General features: G+C 33.2%; 2 protein-coding genes across 2 annotated transcripts; one reads left to right on the forward strand and one right to left on the reverse strand.

The window, feature by feature from the left end:
- Window positions 1-69: 69 nt before the first annotated feature.
- On the reverse strand, window positions 70-4,173 carry LOC133309824 (thioredoxin-like protein AAED1, chloroplastic). Its single transcript, XM_061510664.1, has 9 exons — window positions 3,905-4,173; window positions 3,472-3,613; window positions 3,296-3,341; window positions 2,705-2,764; window positions 2,324-2,360; window positions 2,153-2,232; window positions 1,922-2,013; window positions 667-727; window positions 70-515 (listed from the first exon to the last, which is right to left on the reverse strand). Exons 1-9 carry the CDS (start codon window positions 4,095-4,097, stop codon window positions 456-458), a joined length of 771 nt encoding a protein of 256 aa, XP_061366648.1. The 5' UTR covers window positions 4,098-4,173; the 3' UTR covers window positions 70-455.
- A 1,097-nt stretch (window positions 4,174-5,270) lies between these two features.
- LOC133309833 (adenylate kinase 1, chloroplastic-like) lies at window positions 5,271-8,297 on the forward strand. Its single transcript, XM_061510676.1, has 4 exons — window positions 5,271-5,555; window positions 6,239-6,379; window positions 6,899-7,171; window positions 7,731-8,297. The coding sequence occupies exons 1-4, from the start codon at window positions 5,298-5,300 to the stop codon at window positions 7,872-7,874; spliced, it is 816 nt and encodes a 271-aa protein (XP_061366660.1). The 5' UTR covers window positions 5,271-5,297; the 3' UTR covers window positions 7,875-8,297.
- The last annotated feature ends 4,597 nt before the right edge of the window (window positions 8,298-12,894 follow it).

Here is a 12,894-nt window from a genome sequence, read left to right on the forward strand (position 1 = left end):
TAATAACATGAATAAGAAGGAACAAACAAGACAAATAGAGATAAGGGGTCTGAAAAGATATAGACACTTAATTTTTTAACTCAACTTATCGTACAAACTTTTTAAGAAGCCCAGCTCATTCCACTTCAAATTGAAACAATGAAATAAAACAAAATCATATAACAACACTAAAACTGGTGGAGGCAGAACGTTCATTATGGATCAGGATCATAAATGGAAACATATTACATAAAAGATTTTGCCACAAAAATAGAATCTTACATTAGGAGTCTAATAGTATTAGATTAAAAACTGAGTTTTCATCTGGTGAATGGCGGGTAATAAAGCTATCTTATAACTGAACCTCAAGGCAAAGCTACTGTTCAGCGTCAGTGATGTACAATGCCTTATGATGAGAGTACCACACTTCACGAATCAGGATAAATAAAGCAGGGAAAGAACCCGTTCTGCTTTCTTCAGGAACAACATGCTTTTAAGATATCTTCAATGTTTGGGTCATCACCTGCTTCTTTGTCCTATTCACATGAACATATTTCACATCATGATATCAGAAAAACGTTAACAAATATGCCATGAATATTTTGCTGATTGATGACTGATTGCAGCTAAGCTACCAAGGAAAATATATTCTATAAAGGATGGAGCAGATTAGGGGGTTGCACATACCTTGTGAATGTATGAGATGTTATTTTTACCGGGACCTGCAACTATAATTCCTCCTTGTTGCCTGCCATAAGTCCAAGTTCATAATATTATGGAAAAGTTAAGTAAAGTTTAGCCAAGCACAAAAGAAAAAACATGATCCTGTAAAGTATCAATGACTTAAATGGACTGAAGAAGTGATTTAGAATTTGTTAGAATATCAAGAAAATATCTCATAATATCATTATTAATTTTTAGAATATTTTAAAGTATCTTAGATTTCTGTATTCCACAACTTATTTCCTTATTTAATTAACATTAAGAGTCAAGTATTAATATAAATGGGGATTAGTACCTTCTACTTTACTATCACATCATAATCATAATATAGAATATTAGTCTAATATTTCTTATTATTCAGTCAATATTTGCTCTTTTTCTTCCTGCCCAAACCCTGTTATTTCTAACAGAATCCATGGGATATATATACAAATTTAATTATCCCGACATGTGAAGACATATTCATAAAATCTTAAAGTAGCTAGCTTTCCTAAGCTGCTTGCAAGAAATAAACATATTTCAGATGTTTCTTGTTATTTGAGGAAGCTGTTGTACTATGAGTAATTATCGTGTGTCATGTATTAAGGCAAGATATCAATGACCAAACAAAGTTTCTCTTCAAGCAGCCAAAATTTTGTTAGTCGTTATAGCAGAAATTGGGATGACCATTTAGTCCAACAATAATAATATTCCTCCACAATAGTCAATATAATTGTTGAGATATATAAAACCATTAATGTGGCCTCACTCAATAGCTTAAGCTTTTGGGTTGAATTGGTCCTTTACATGGTATCAAAGCCTTAGTGTACCGGGTTCAATCCTCACCACCCCCACTTTCTTTCTAGTGCAATTTTTTTCTTCGCACAGGTAGATGGGCATGTGCATTGTCCACCCTTCAAGCCCAGTGGGCTCTCGTGTGAGGGGACGTGTTAAGATATATAAAACCATTAATGTGGCCTCACCCAATAGCTTAAGCTTTTAGGTTGAATTGGTTCTTTACAATAACATATAAAAAATGTCCAACCAGACTTCTCTTCTATTAGGAAATAGGGTGTAAGAGATGGGCCAATGCAATTATTTTGGAATGGATTTCTTATCTTAGGAAGGTAAAGAGGACACCAAGAAGGATCCTATTTATAGTGGTAGTAAGACTAGGTGAACCTTGGAAAATCAGCATAATCAGATGTGTGTAAGACTTATTGTGAGATAATTTACATACCAGCCTCCTCTAGTAACGGTATCCTTTTCAGATGAAAGCTTCCAATCTTGTCGATAACCTTCCATATATGATTGTATAATCTTAAGACCCGCCTGCAGTGTAACAGCTAAAGTTAACATGGGAGATCCTTTGCACTGTTAACAAAAATCTCAATTTATGAACATGTATCATCCAGCCACCGGTATTTTATGCATTTTTTATGAATAAAGGATCTGGAGGTTTCTCACTTACTTTGGGGGTAAATGTGGTTAAAACTCCAGAAACAAATTTTAAGGCCTCATATGATGAGTGATTGGGGTCTGCATATATTTCTAGAACAGATAACAATGTCCTGTCAAAGTTCTGATATGAGATGGCTAAATTATTAAAACTAGCACAAGAATTAGGTCAGATGCAGAGTACCTCCTTCAAATTTTGTTTGCTCGGCAAATGCTTTGGCCTGTACTAAATATAGGTATTAGCAACAAAATTCCAGCATACTCAGATGATAGGAGAATGCAGAACTGAGAATTGTATAAAGTAAGGTCCACTTTACTACTTCCCACTCAAATTATACAAAATAAGACTCCAAAATTGAAGATAGCAATCTCTTACACTCTTTCCCACCAAAAATCATAGCTTATGAAAACATGTTTTATGACATGGATTTACATTTAATCAACCACGTCAAGCAGACGGTGGATGAAGTACTTTGCAAATTCAAAAATGAACAAGAAAAAAAAAATCCAACCCTACACACCGGATCCAATGATGCAGACATTCATTACAATTCTTCTGACATACCTGATCAATGCTCCCAGGTCCAATTAATACAAGTGTCACACCAGATGCATCCATTATATTCTGTTGACAGAGCACATCCATATTAGTATATAAGTCTTGGTGAAAAAGAAATCTTTCTATTTTACCATGTAATAAGAAAGATGATATAGGAGTTCTCTTAGCAAAACTTTCATTGCAAGCTATATTCTAGAAAATTGTCACTCATGTTTTGGCCTTCCACCCATGGTAAGGATTAGGGAGGATAACTTCATTCAAAAGTAGTGAAGGTAAAATACAGCCTATATGAAAAAGAAGCTATTCAAACATTCAACAGGTGAAAGGGGTAAAAAATCATGAGTCATGATTGATCCAATATGGATGTAGATACTATAAACTCCAAAAACAAGAACCAAAATCATCTTCTCATAAGACTGAAATGCTAAAAGCAACGTTCAAGCTTCTGACAGGAATCAGACGAGTCTTCAGATAAGGTGGAGGCTTGTAAGAACATATAGCAAATTACAAAAGAACAGGAGAAAAGTGAAATAGCACATGATCATCAAATATCAGGAGATAGTTCACGTTTGTAAAAGATACAGCATAAAACTTTACCTTCTTGGAAGCAAGATAATCAGCCCTTTTGCGGCAAAGCACGCACCTGTTAATGTACAGATGAAAAAAAAATAGGGCACATGTAATTCTTAAACAAAGTCATGAACAAGAGCTAATACATTCAGCTAAAGGGTAACTTAATTTGTGTGTCACTGTGTCAAATATGAGAAAATCACCCAAAATGGCGAGCAAAAGCCACAACGGCTTTCCTATCTTTCCACAACTCAGAAATTGGAATCCCGTTTCCTTTCAAATCAAAAACTTTCACCAAATCAAGTGAACTCGTGGTATCCTCACTCAACAAGGGAGACCCAACTCCTGTTCAGTGTTCACATCCACCCACTTAAACAATCAACCATAAATTACAAATGACTATTCAAAAAAACAAACTTTTATGTACCATTTTATCTCATAGTGTTATACGATGAATTCTTCAACAACAATTTTCGTGCATTCAAAATTGACAAAACTTAAAAGACTAAAGAGTAAAAACATTATGGTTGTTACGCTATTTCAGAACGGAAAAAAGTAAAAAAAAAAGTAAAAATAAAAATTATTTTTTTCTTCAGTTTACAAAGAGAAAAGACTAAAGAGTGAGACAAAACTTGCCTGCAGAACCAGTAGCACAAGGTACTGTTGTTACATGGTATCGGGTTGGTGAGAGTTTGAGTAGATTTTTCGAATATATTCTAAGGTTTTGGTTTAGTGAGAGGGTTGAATATACATGTAGCAGACACTGATTTGTATTTTTGTTAAGGTGAAGAGAATTCGACAAAAACGTTGTAGAAGGAAAGCATGCCATGGAAAGTGGTCTCAGAAATGGAGAAAGGCTGTTTCTTCTTTCTGTCTGTTCCTCGTTTATTAGCAAGTTCAGAAAACGACAAATCACATGTGTAATGTGAAATCTAGACGTAGAACAGTTTAGAACTTGTGAGCTGCGAGTGAGACCATGCCAATCAACAAACGTGGCATATTCGGTGGCACAAAAATTCTTTCCACAACATAGACACAAAAAATGTAATAAGTGTGTGACAGTTTTTCAAATTAAAAATCCAAAATGGTATTAGTTAACAATCACAAAACAATGAGAATAAGATTTAATCTTCTGTTGGAACAGGGTAAAGTGTGTGTCATTTTAGAGGAGGTAAAGTTGTGTTATTTTAAGTGATAGAAAGAGATAGATAAAAAAGAAGAGAGTAGACAAAAAATAAATAAAGATGTGGGTCCCACCTCTTTGTGAGAGTGAAATGATGTAAGTTATGTTATTTAAAAGGACAAATATTTTTCCCTTTGAAATATTGAACAATAAGAGAGAAAGATAAATGTCAGTTAATCTAATGATATTTTAAATAATAGACAAAAGTAAACAGAAAAAATAATATGTAAAATAACTTATCCCTATCTTTTTTTTTCTTTTTTTTTTGTAAATAACTTATCCCTATCTTAATCAAGGATAAAAATGATTGTAAAATCCAAGTGTGGTGGCTCAGTTGGTAGCATGGGAACTGAGTGGTGGGAGAGAACCTCGGTTCGAATCCCACTAACATCATATGGGGAGGGGGATACCGTAATTCTTGGACTCGCACCCGAACTCTGAATTAGTCTCATAGGCGGCTCAAAGAATCAAACCCGTGGAAATACGATGATTCTGATTTGCCTCAAAAAGATAATTATGATCAGTTATTAAAAAAATAAAAAATGATTGTAAAACAATCAGGTGTCAAATGAATTGATAATAAAAAAAGTTAAATGTTGAATAATTATTTTCATGTAAATTTATTTTCAAAAACTATGGTTATACGTATATCATTATTTTCTTAAAATAAAAAATACTAATTGTGTAATAATGGTTGGAAGAATCTTTCTAAAAATCCTCCGAATCTAACGAAATAAAAAATAAAAAAATAAAAGAAAAGCAGGGATTTAAGAAGGATGGAGCGGGCATTGCCAATTGCCATAACCACCTTCTTGTTCTGTTTCCGAGTTTATTGCAACGATTCCAATGGCGGCCATTACCAGCCGCCTCGTAAAGTGCAACCCTTCTCTTTCTTACTTGGCGCGTAGATGCTTATCTACGATTTCTCACGCGCCGGCGCCGCTGCGTGAGGATAGGAATATCCAGTGGGTCTTCTTGGGCTGCCCCGGCGTCGGCAAAGGCACCTACGCCAGCCGCCTCTGCAACCTTCTCGGCGTCCCTCACATCGCCACCGGCGATCTCGTTCGCCATGAGCTCAACTCCAATGGTCCTCTCTCTTCCGAGGTTCAATCTTCTATCTCTTTGCTTTTCAGCTTCTCTTTTTCTCTTTTTCTTTTTTGGATGCGAAATGCTATGCTATGCAGTGCGAAACACGTATCAAGTGGTAGATGGCATAACATGTGTTCATTTCGAGCATTTCATTTTTCTTTTTAATTCATTCAGAGTTTCAAATCGTGAATCACGTCATTCCTATGAAATAATCTTAAGGATTTGTGCTTTTGTGACCTATAATACTTTGGACTTAAGCTTCCCCAATAGTAATTCTATTATATTATCCTGTAGTGTTGTTTTTTCGAAGACATTTGTTTATTAGGTTGAAATATCTGATTGGAGATTTGCGCCTCAACTGGTTTGGCATACCCCTCCTTTTGCTTTGAATTGATGTTAGTTCTTTTTGTTTGTCATGGGAGTGATTTTTATTTTTGTTTTTGTCACTAATTATTTTTACTACTGTGGATCTTCTTTTGAACTTTTAATAATACGTAGTTATGATATGTAGATTTTCAATACGTCATATCGTGTGCCTTAATTTTTATTTATTTATTTGGAGCTTGTAAGCATGAATTGGAAATAAGAAGTAATGATAATAGGATACTTTTTATCGAAATGAGGATATGCAATTGAATTGTAAACCATCTTGCCATCTCTTTTGCTTTCTGATGTGCAATTTTTGGTCCCATTTACAGCTATCAGAAATTGTGAACCAAGGTAAATTGGTGTCAGATGAAATTATTATAAGCTTATTGTCAAAGAGACTGGCTGCTGGGGACGCTAAAGGCGAATCAGGATTTATTCTTGATGGTTTTCCTAGAACAATAAAGCAAGCAGTAAGTATCTTTCGTTATTGTTAACGGAAGGAATTTTGCTAGAATGGATAATATGATAATTTTGTAGGTAACCTAGCTTATCTAGGTTCCTTTAGTCTTTTTCACCTGAACAGCTACTGCTTTTCACCAAAATCTTTTGTAATGCTTTGGATTTGATTTTGATTCACTGTCAATGTGATACCTTAAGCTTTTCTAATGATGGAGTACAAATGTTTGGATGATGATGTAAAATAGTTTAAACTAATAATGGATCAAAATAAAACTCAAACCTTTGAATAACTAAGGGATTACCTAATGTTCTTATATTAATTAACATATGTTTTGTAATTTATGTCATCTCATACTGTGATATTTCTAGAGACTAAGTAACCAAATAGGCAGCTATACTTTCTGCCCTCCCCAAACCCCTTTTATCGTTCATGTGTTGAAGTTGCAACAATTCAGTGATATGTTTACCTTTCATAGCAGTAGTTTATTCAAAATATGATTAAAATTTGTATTGCCATTTTGTGTGCTCAGGAAATATTGGAAGGGGTAACCGACATTGACTTGGTGGTCAATCTGAAGCTCCCCGAAGAAGTACTGCTTGAGAAATGCCTGGGTAGGAGAATTTGCAATCAGTGTGGAGGAAATTTTAATGTTGCCTCCATTAACATCAAGGGTGAGAATGGGCGCCCTGGAATGAGCATGGCTCCACTTCTTCCTCCTGCGCATTGTATGTCGAAGCTCATTACTCGTTCAGATGATACTGAAGCAGTAATCAAAGAAAGGCTTCGTATATACAATGAAATGGTATTATTATTATTATTATTCAGGGGACTTCAGGAACCAATTTTGCTATTAGAGTTACTACTTTGCTTGAAGTTGTATATATGGCATCTTTAAAATGGGGAGATTGGTAATAGAAAACAAAGGAAAGTGAAAGAAAGTGGTAAGGGGAGAGAGAGAGAGAGAGAAAAGGAGAGAGAGGGGGGGGGGGGGGGGACATGATAGCTAGAACTGAATCTGAAAAACTGATTCTGATTATCTTGGTTTGAAATATGATTCATGGATGGTTTATATACAAGATGTGGTAAGTGTAATTGTCACTAACTAACTAACATCTGACTAACTGACTACTAACCATAACAAACTTGTCAAATGTATAATCGAACAGGTATGTGTATGAAAATAGAGTACCATACTATATTAGTATACTAATACAGTATTCTCTAATAATTGATAGCTCTGAGTAAAGCTGATAAAAAGTTCATGTTTAATTTCCAGTTGCTTGCAATCCGTTTTCGTAAATGATTTTTTTTTTTTTTGTCATTTCTAATTGTTTAATAATTTGTTTCTATCATGATTGCAGAGTCAGCCTGTGGAGGAATTTTACCGCAGTAGAGGAAAACTAATGGAGTTTGACCTGCCAGGTGGGATCCCAGAATCTTGGCCAAAGTTGCTGCAAGCTCTTAATCTCGATGATTATGAGGAGAAGCAGTCTGCTGCAGCATAAAATATAAAAATGTACTATGCAAATGAGTATTTCATTCTTTGCATGCATATATTGCATGCTTGACAATTTTGCAGGAAAGAGAACCACAGAGGTGGACTTCTCTAGTAGTATTATTTGAATAAATAATTATATCAGGAAGTGTCCTATTCTGATCAAACCTATGCCCTGTTGGGATTTCCATTTTTTAATTCGGTTATACATGGCAAGAATTTTGATGCTATTTAAAGTTGTTGGGAACGGTTAGTTTCTGAGTATTGCTGCATAGATAATTGGGTAGCTTTTAGCCATAATCTTCAATAGGATGGGCGCACAATTTGTGTTGTAGGTGAAATATGAATGAACTAATGTTATTGTATTATCACTCAAGGGAAATAGGGAAGACTTATACTGGATTAACTTCCAGGAATACCTAATTGATGATGTTTCGTGCTGTTTAACTTTGCTTGCTGATTTCATAATACTCACCAATGACTCCTTTTCATTGACTAAGCTTTGTTTTGAATGTCATATTTTTTTTGTAGGTTTGAGTACAAATTCTAGGAATTCTCTTTTTATTTTTAACAGTGATGTGGAGTTCACATGTCTGATCTTGTTTGGATGGAACTTTTATTTTTCTTCAAGATTAATTGGTATATGGGTTTCTAATATGTTGAGTGATTTTGTCAAGATAGCCCTCCTGCCAGATGATGAGTTTTCTGCTTGTCACCTGGGGGGTTAGACAGTGTTTGTGAAGGGGTGGGTTTTTTTTTTTTTTAAAGACGTTGCAGCTGGCCGAACTGTTTTGCTTAAGTATTTGCGAGCCAGTAAGTTTAAACAGCTGCTAAAATGAGACAGGGCACAGTACTAGCTCTTGACTGCTTAAGTTTTCTTGGTTTAAGATAGATTGTGCCCTACATTTTATCTTATTACTTAACACTTGTATTTATATACTCCAGTTGATTAGTTGATTTCGCTTGGTGGAATTATTGTTTTTATCTCCTACTATAAGAGGACGTTTTGGAGAAGCTTTAAGTTCAATTTTTTTTGTTTTTTCTCTTGTTACGTTGTTTTCGTTTGTTATTTATTTATTAATTTATTACTTGTTTGATTAATTTACGATTCAGAAAATGTTAAATCTTCGTAGTAATAAGTTGTGCTTGGTAGAAATGAAAATGATGTTTAAAATGAGTCAAATTTGATAAGGTATTTGGATACAGTGTGAGGAGAAATTAGACCCATCCGTTTTTCTGTTTGAATTGACAAATTCTGAAAAATAGATAAATCATCATCAATATCATTTTTAACTCAAGTGAATTGGGTCGGGATGGTAGATAAATTCAATTATAAATAAGAGAAGATTAAAATAAAAAAAATAAAAAAAATGAGGAAGGAGAAAATAAGATAAAAACCAAGAAAAGAAAAAGAAAGAGAGGGGAGATTGAAGAGAAAAATAACTAAAAAGAGATTATTTGAAACATAGGAATAATCTTTCACCCTAGTTTTGACTTTTCTATTTGTAATAGGCTAATATATTTCCTTTGTTTTGTCTTAATACAAACCTTATGCGAGTTTATTTCCCATTACATTAAATATTCTGTTATTACTATCCCTCAAATTAGTTTTGGTCAACATCTTACTTTCTGTGTCATGCTTTTGTAATAAATTTTTATTCTTATAAAAGCATTTAATGACCTTTGGATAATAGGTCAAAACCATTTTGATCTAGCTATATTCTCTCATCTTTTAAATTAGTGTTTTATAAGAATTATGTTGTAGGAAAAATGATTGTATTATGTTATAGATATTTGTTTTGCGTGCCGGAGTATTTTATTTTTTTTTATTTCAAAAATTGCGGGTCTCACAAAATGTTGTGTGTATAGAAAAATTGTTGTGGTCATATTAAATGATAGATGCAAAATCCTTTAAATTATTGGTGCTAGTGTTGTCTTTTGTCTAATATTTTATTTCTTATGTCATCTATTTTTGCATGACGAAACATTCACCTTAGCATTGTCATTCCCACTGTTTTTTTTTTTTTATGCTCATGCTGTTTATGTGTTGACCGTTGTTTTATAAAAAAATTCTTTTAGTCTAACAAAAATCTTGACAAAAATTCTAGTGTACTATGTCATTTCATGCAACTTGGATCTTGTAAAAAATTGAGTTACAATATACTTAAATTTGGCATCCATATGGGTGTGCTGCATATTGAATATTTGTTGAAGTCATATTAAATATTTCATTTTCCGAGAAACTTGTTCTAAGATGGATTAAAAATCAAACACTGACATTAGACCGATTAACTGCAAATTATCTGTCAGAATCCCGCAAATTCGGGTTCTTTAGATGCAATCCACAATAGGGTTATGTTTCAAATTTTCCTCAAAGAGTAGTTGATTCGATTCTCAAGAATTACAATTCTTAAGAAGGTGGAGAGATTTAAATCAAAAATCAGATTATTCGTGCTCGGTAGGACTTCATATATTGGTTAATATTTACTAAAAGAAAATAAAATTATCCAATTGAAAAATATTTAAGCATTCTTACAACTGTTGGGCCTATAGGTTTAACGCATTTGTTATGACCCAAATTTTGTTAAGATAATAATTTTTTTAACCATTTTTTTTCCAACAGTTTGGATTTCTCTACCAGTGTACCAATTAATCTAGTTTGACCTGTGTCTGACCCATTTATTTGGGACAAGCTCTCCCAAAATCGCAAGGAAAGGGAAACAAATTTAAGTATTAAACCAAGGAGAGACTTTTTATCTTCAATTGAGACAATAAAATCGTGGATCCACCCGATTTAAAAAAAGAAAAAGGATGACACAGCTTTTGATGGGTTTGTAGAAGAAAAAATATTCTCTCCCGGGTGTAGGAATGATTGTTAACGGAAAATAGTAGTCTCGTATTGTAGGAGATTACTATCTTATGTCATAGACACTTTCGAGTGTGTTGTTATTTTCTTTTCTTTTCTTTTCTCTTTTTTAGGGGCGAGTTCCATCATTTTGTGTCTTAGCATAAGATATGCTCTCTCTTACAACATGAGAGTAGACAAACCCATTGTTAATTTAATAAAATCGTCCCGACCCGGTTGGGTTGATCCGGGAATGGATAAACCGGTTGGGTTGATCATACATCAGAATCGGTGCGACCCGGTCCGATCCGGTCGGTTTTCATGAAAACCGGTGACCCGGCCCGGTCCAAAAAAAAATTTCCAAATTTAAAAAATAAAATAAAAATCATAATGGACATATTTGAATATTTTTTTGTTTATTGACTTACATAAGTTATGTACCTACAACACTAATATTATCTCAATTATGCACTATGCAAAAAAATTTGATTTGATTTTTAGTTAGAGATGTCATTCTCTGAACCTAAAGCCTCGTATCACGATTATTATATTTTTGTTTGATCCTTTATTGGATAATAACATGTGATTTATTATTTTTTATATTAAAATATTTGAAATTTTTATCATTTTTTTAGATATTTGAGTATGTTTATAATTTTTTAATATAAATTATAAAATTGCATATAATTACCGGATCATGCGATTAAACCAGTGATCCACTGATTAAACCAGTGACCCAGTACCTCGACCGGGTCAATGACCGGACAGTTTTAATAATATTGTGCAGGAGAGTTGTTTTTCCCTTAAACCAATGATTGTTAGTCTGTTTTGTCATATTAAAATACAGAAATATATAAGAATGATTGTGTAGGAATGATACAGTGATACTATTCAGTAAATAATATAGTGATACTATTCAGTCCTGCAATCATTTTTAACAATAATATATATTATTGGTAATATATAATTAAAAAAAATAATTTTAATATTATAACTATGTAATTGCCCTACACTCATTAAATTATGCGTTTTTGGTTAGGATAAGAGTTTTGTATTTGCTGTTAGAATTTCAACCGTGAAAATAACATCCGTTGTTTACTTTTTTGCTTCTTCCGCGATAAGTTTATAGGGTTTGCTTTTTCTGCAGTTATTGTAGATAAGTTATTTGCAGTAAACTCAACATGATGTCGTTTTGGGATGAAAATTATGATATTTTTGTAATTTTAATTTATTTCAGAGTTATTATAATCTTTATAATTATAATTTTCTAATTTTTCAATCTCAAAACGATATTATTTTGAAAGTAAATGCAGAAATATTTTTCTGTAAGTTTATAATACTTTTGAGACGGTGAATTTTTTTTTTCCTGGTGGTTTTATCTGTTCTTGATTTTTTTTCCACATTATATTCTTTGTATACTCCTACCTTCCCCGACAACCTTAGCTTAGAAATTCCTGCAATCGTTTCTTCTATGATAAAGGTTATTATTATAATTATTAGAGCGAATGGTTAAGCAGATATGTATTCTAATCTATGGTTACATACGGGAATATTGGCCTCCGATTTGGCGCAGGAATAAGTTTTGGCTGTATACTGAAAATATGTATATGCATGAGTGCGATTTATTCTCGAATGAGAGCGTAAGGCCAATATTTACTTTACAGAGAGAATCATACTTCACAGATTATATTCAATTTTTTCATAAAATATTTATCCATCAAGAAAAGCTGGCCATGTATGCTATTAGAAAAGAAACAAAGTCGTGTCAGAAAATGGAAAGAAAGTTTGAAGTGAATAACATGTCTTGCTAAAATGCTATGCAAGTAATGGGATATTGTGGTCCTCTTCGACTTTGTGCAGTCACATGCAAGTGACAAGAGTAATAATGCATAAGGGGAGCATGCTTGGTTATATACTCCTAATGACAGTGCGTGCATTGAGCATTTTCAGAACATACTAAGAAAAAAAACATAATCATGTTGAAATTTTATAAAGTTTGGAATTGTACCCAATTCCATATAAATGTGAACAAATTGTAGCTTTTCTTTCAAGTCTATTGGATAAGAGAATGGAAAGAACTGTGATTTGATTTGAACAAAAGTCAAGTTGAATATGCCAAATTAAAGAAAACTTCAACTTTGTACATCTTACCATCAAAAGAGAATATAAAGGCAATGCAAAGTAC

This window comes from Gastrolobium bilobum, unplaced genomic scaffold (genome assembly GCF_033153095.1).
Source record: "Gastrolobium bilobum isolate Gb01-03AN ecotype WA unplaced genomic scaffold, APGP_CSIRO_Gbil_v1 utg850, whole genome shotgun sequence".
Classification (NCBI taxonomy): Eukaryota; Viridiplantae; Streptophyta; class Magnoliopsida; order Fabales; family Fabaceae; genus Gastrolobium; species Gastrolobium bilobum.

Coding starts and splice junctions, on each gene's coding strand:
- LOC133309833 (XM_061510676.1), top strand. CDS start 5,298: ATGGCGGCCATTACCAGCCGCCTCGTAAAGTGCAACCCTTCTCTTTCT. Junction 5,556..6,238: donor ATGGTCCTCTCTCTTCCGAG/GTTCAATCTTCT, acceptor TCCCATTTACAG/CTATCAGAAATTGTGAACCA. Junction 6,380..6,898: donor CTAGAACAATAAAGCAAGCA/GTAAGTATCTTT, acceptor TTGTGTGCTCAG/GAAATATTGGAAGGGGTAAC.
- LOC133309824 (XM_061510664.1), bottom strand. CDS start 4,097: ATGGCATGCTTTCCTTCTACAACGTTTTTGTCGAATTCTCTTCACCTT. Junction 3,614..3,904: donor TTGTGCTACTGGTTCTGCAG/GCAAGTTTTGTC, acceptor AACACTGAACAG/GAGTTGGGTCTCCCTTGTTG. Junction 2,233..2,323: donor GCAAACAAAATTTGAAGGAG/GTACTCTGCATC, acceptor TATCTGTTCTAG/AAATATATGCAGACCCCAAT.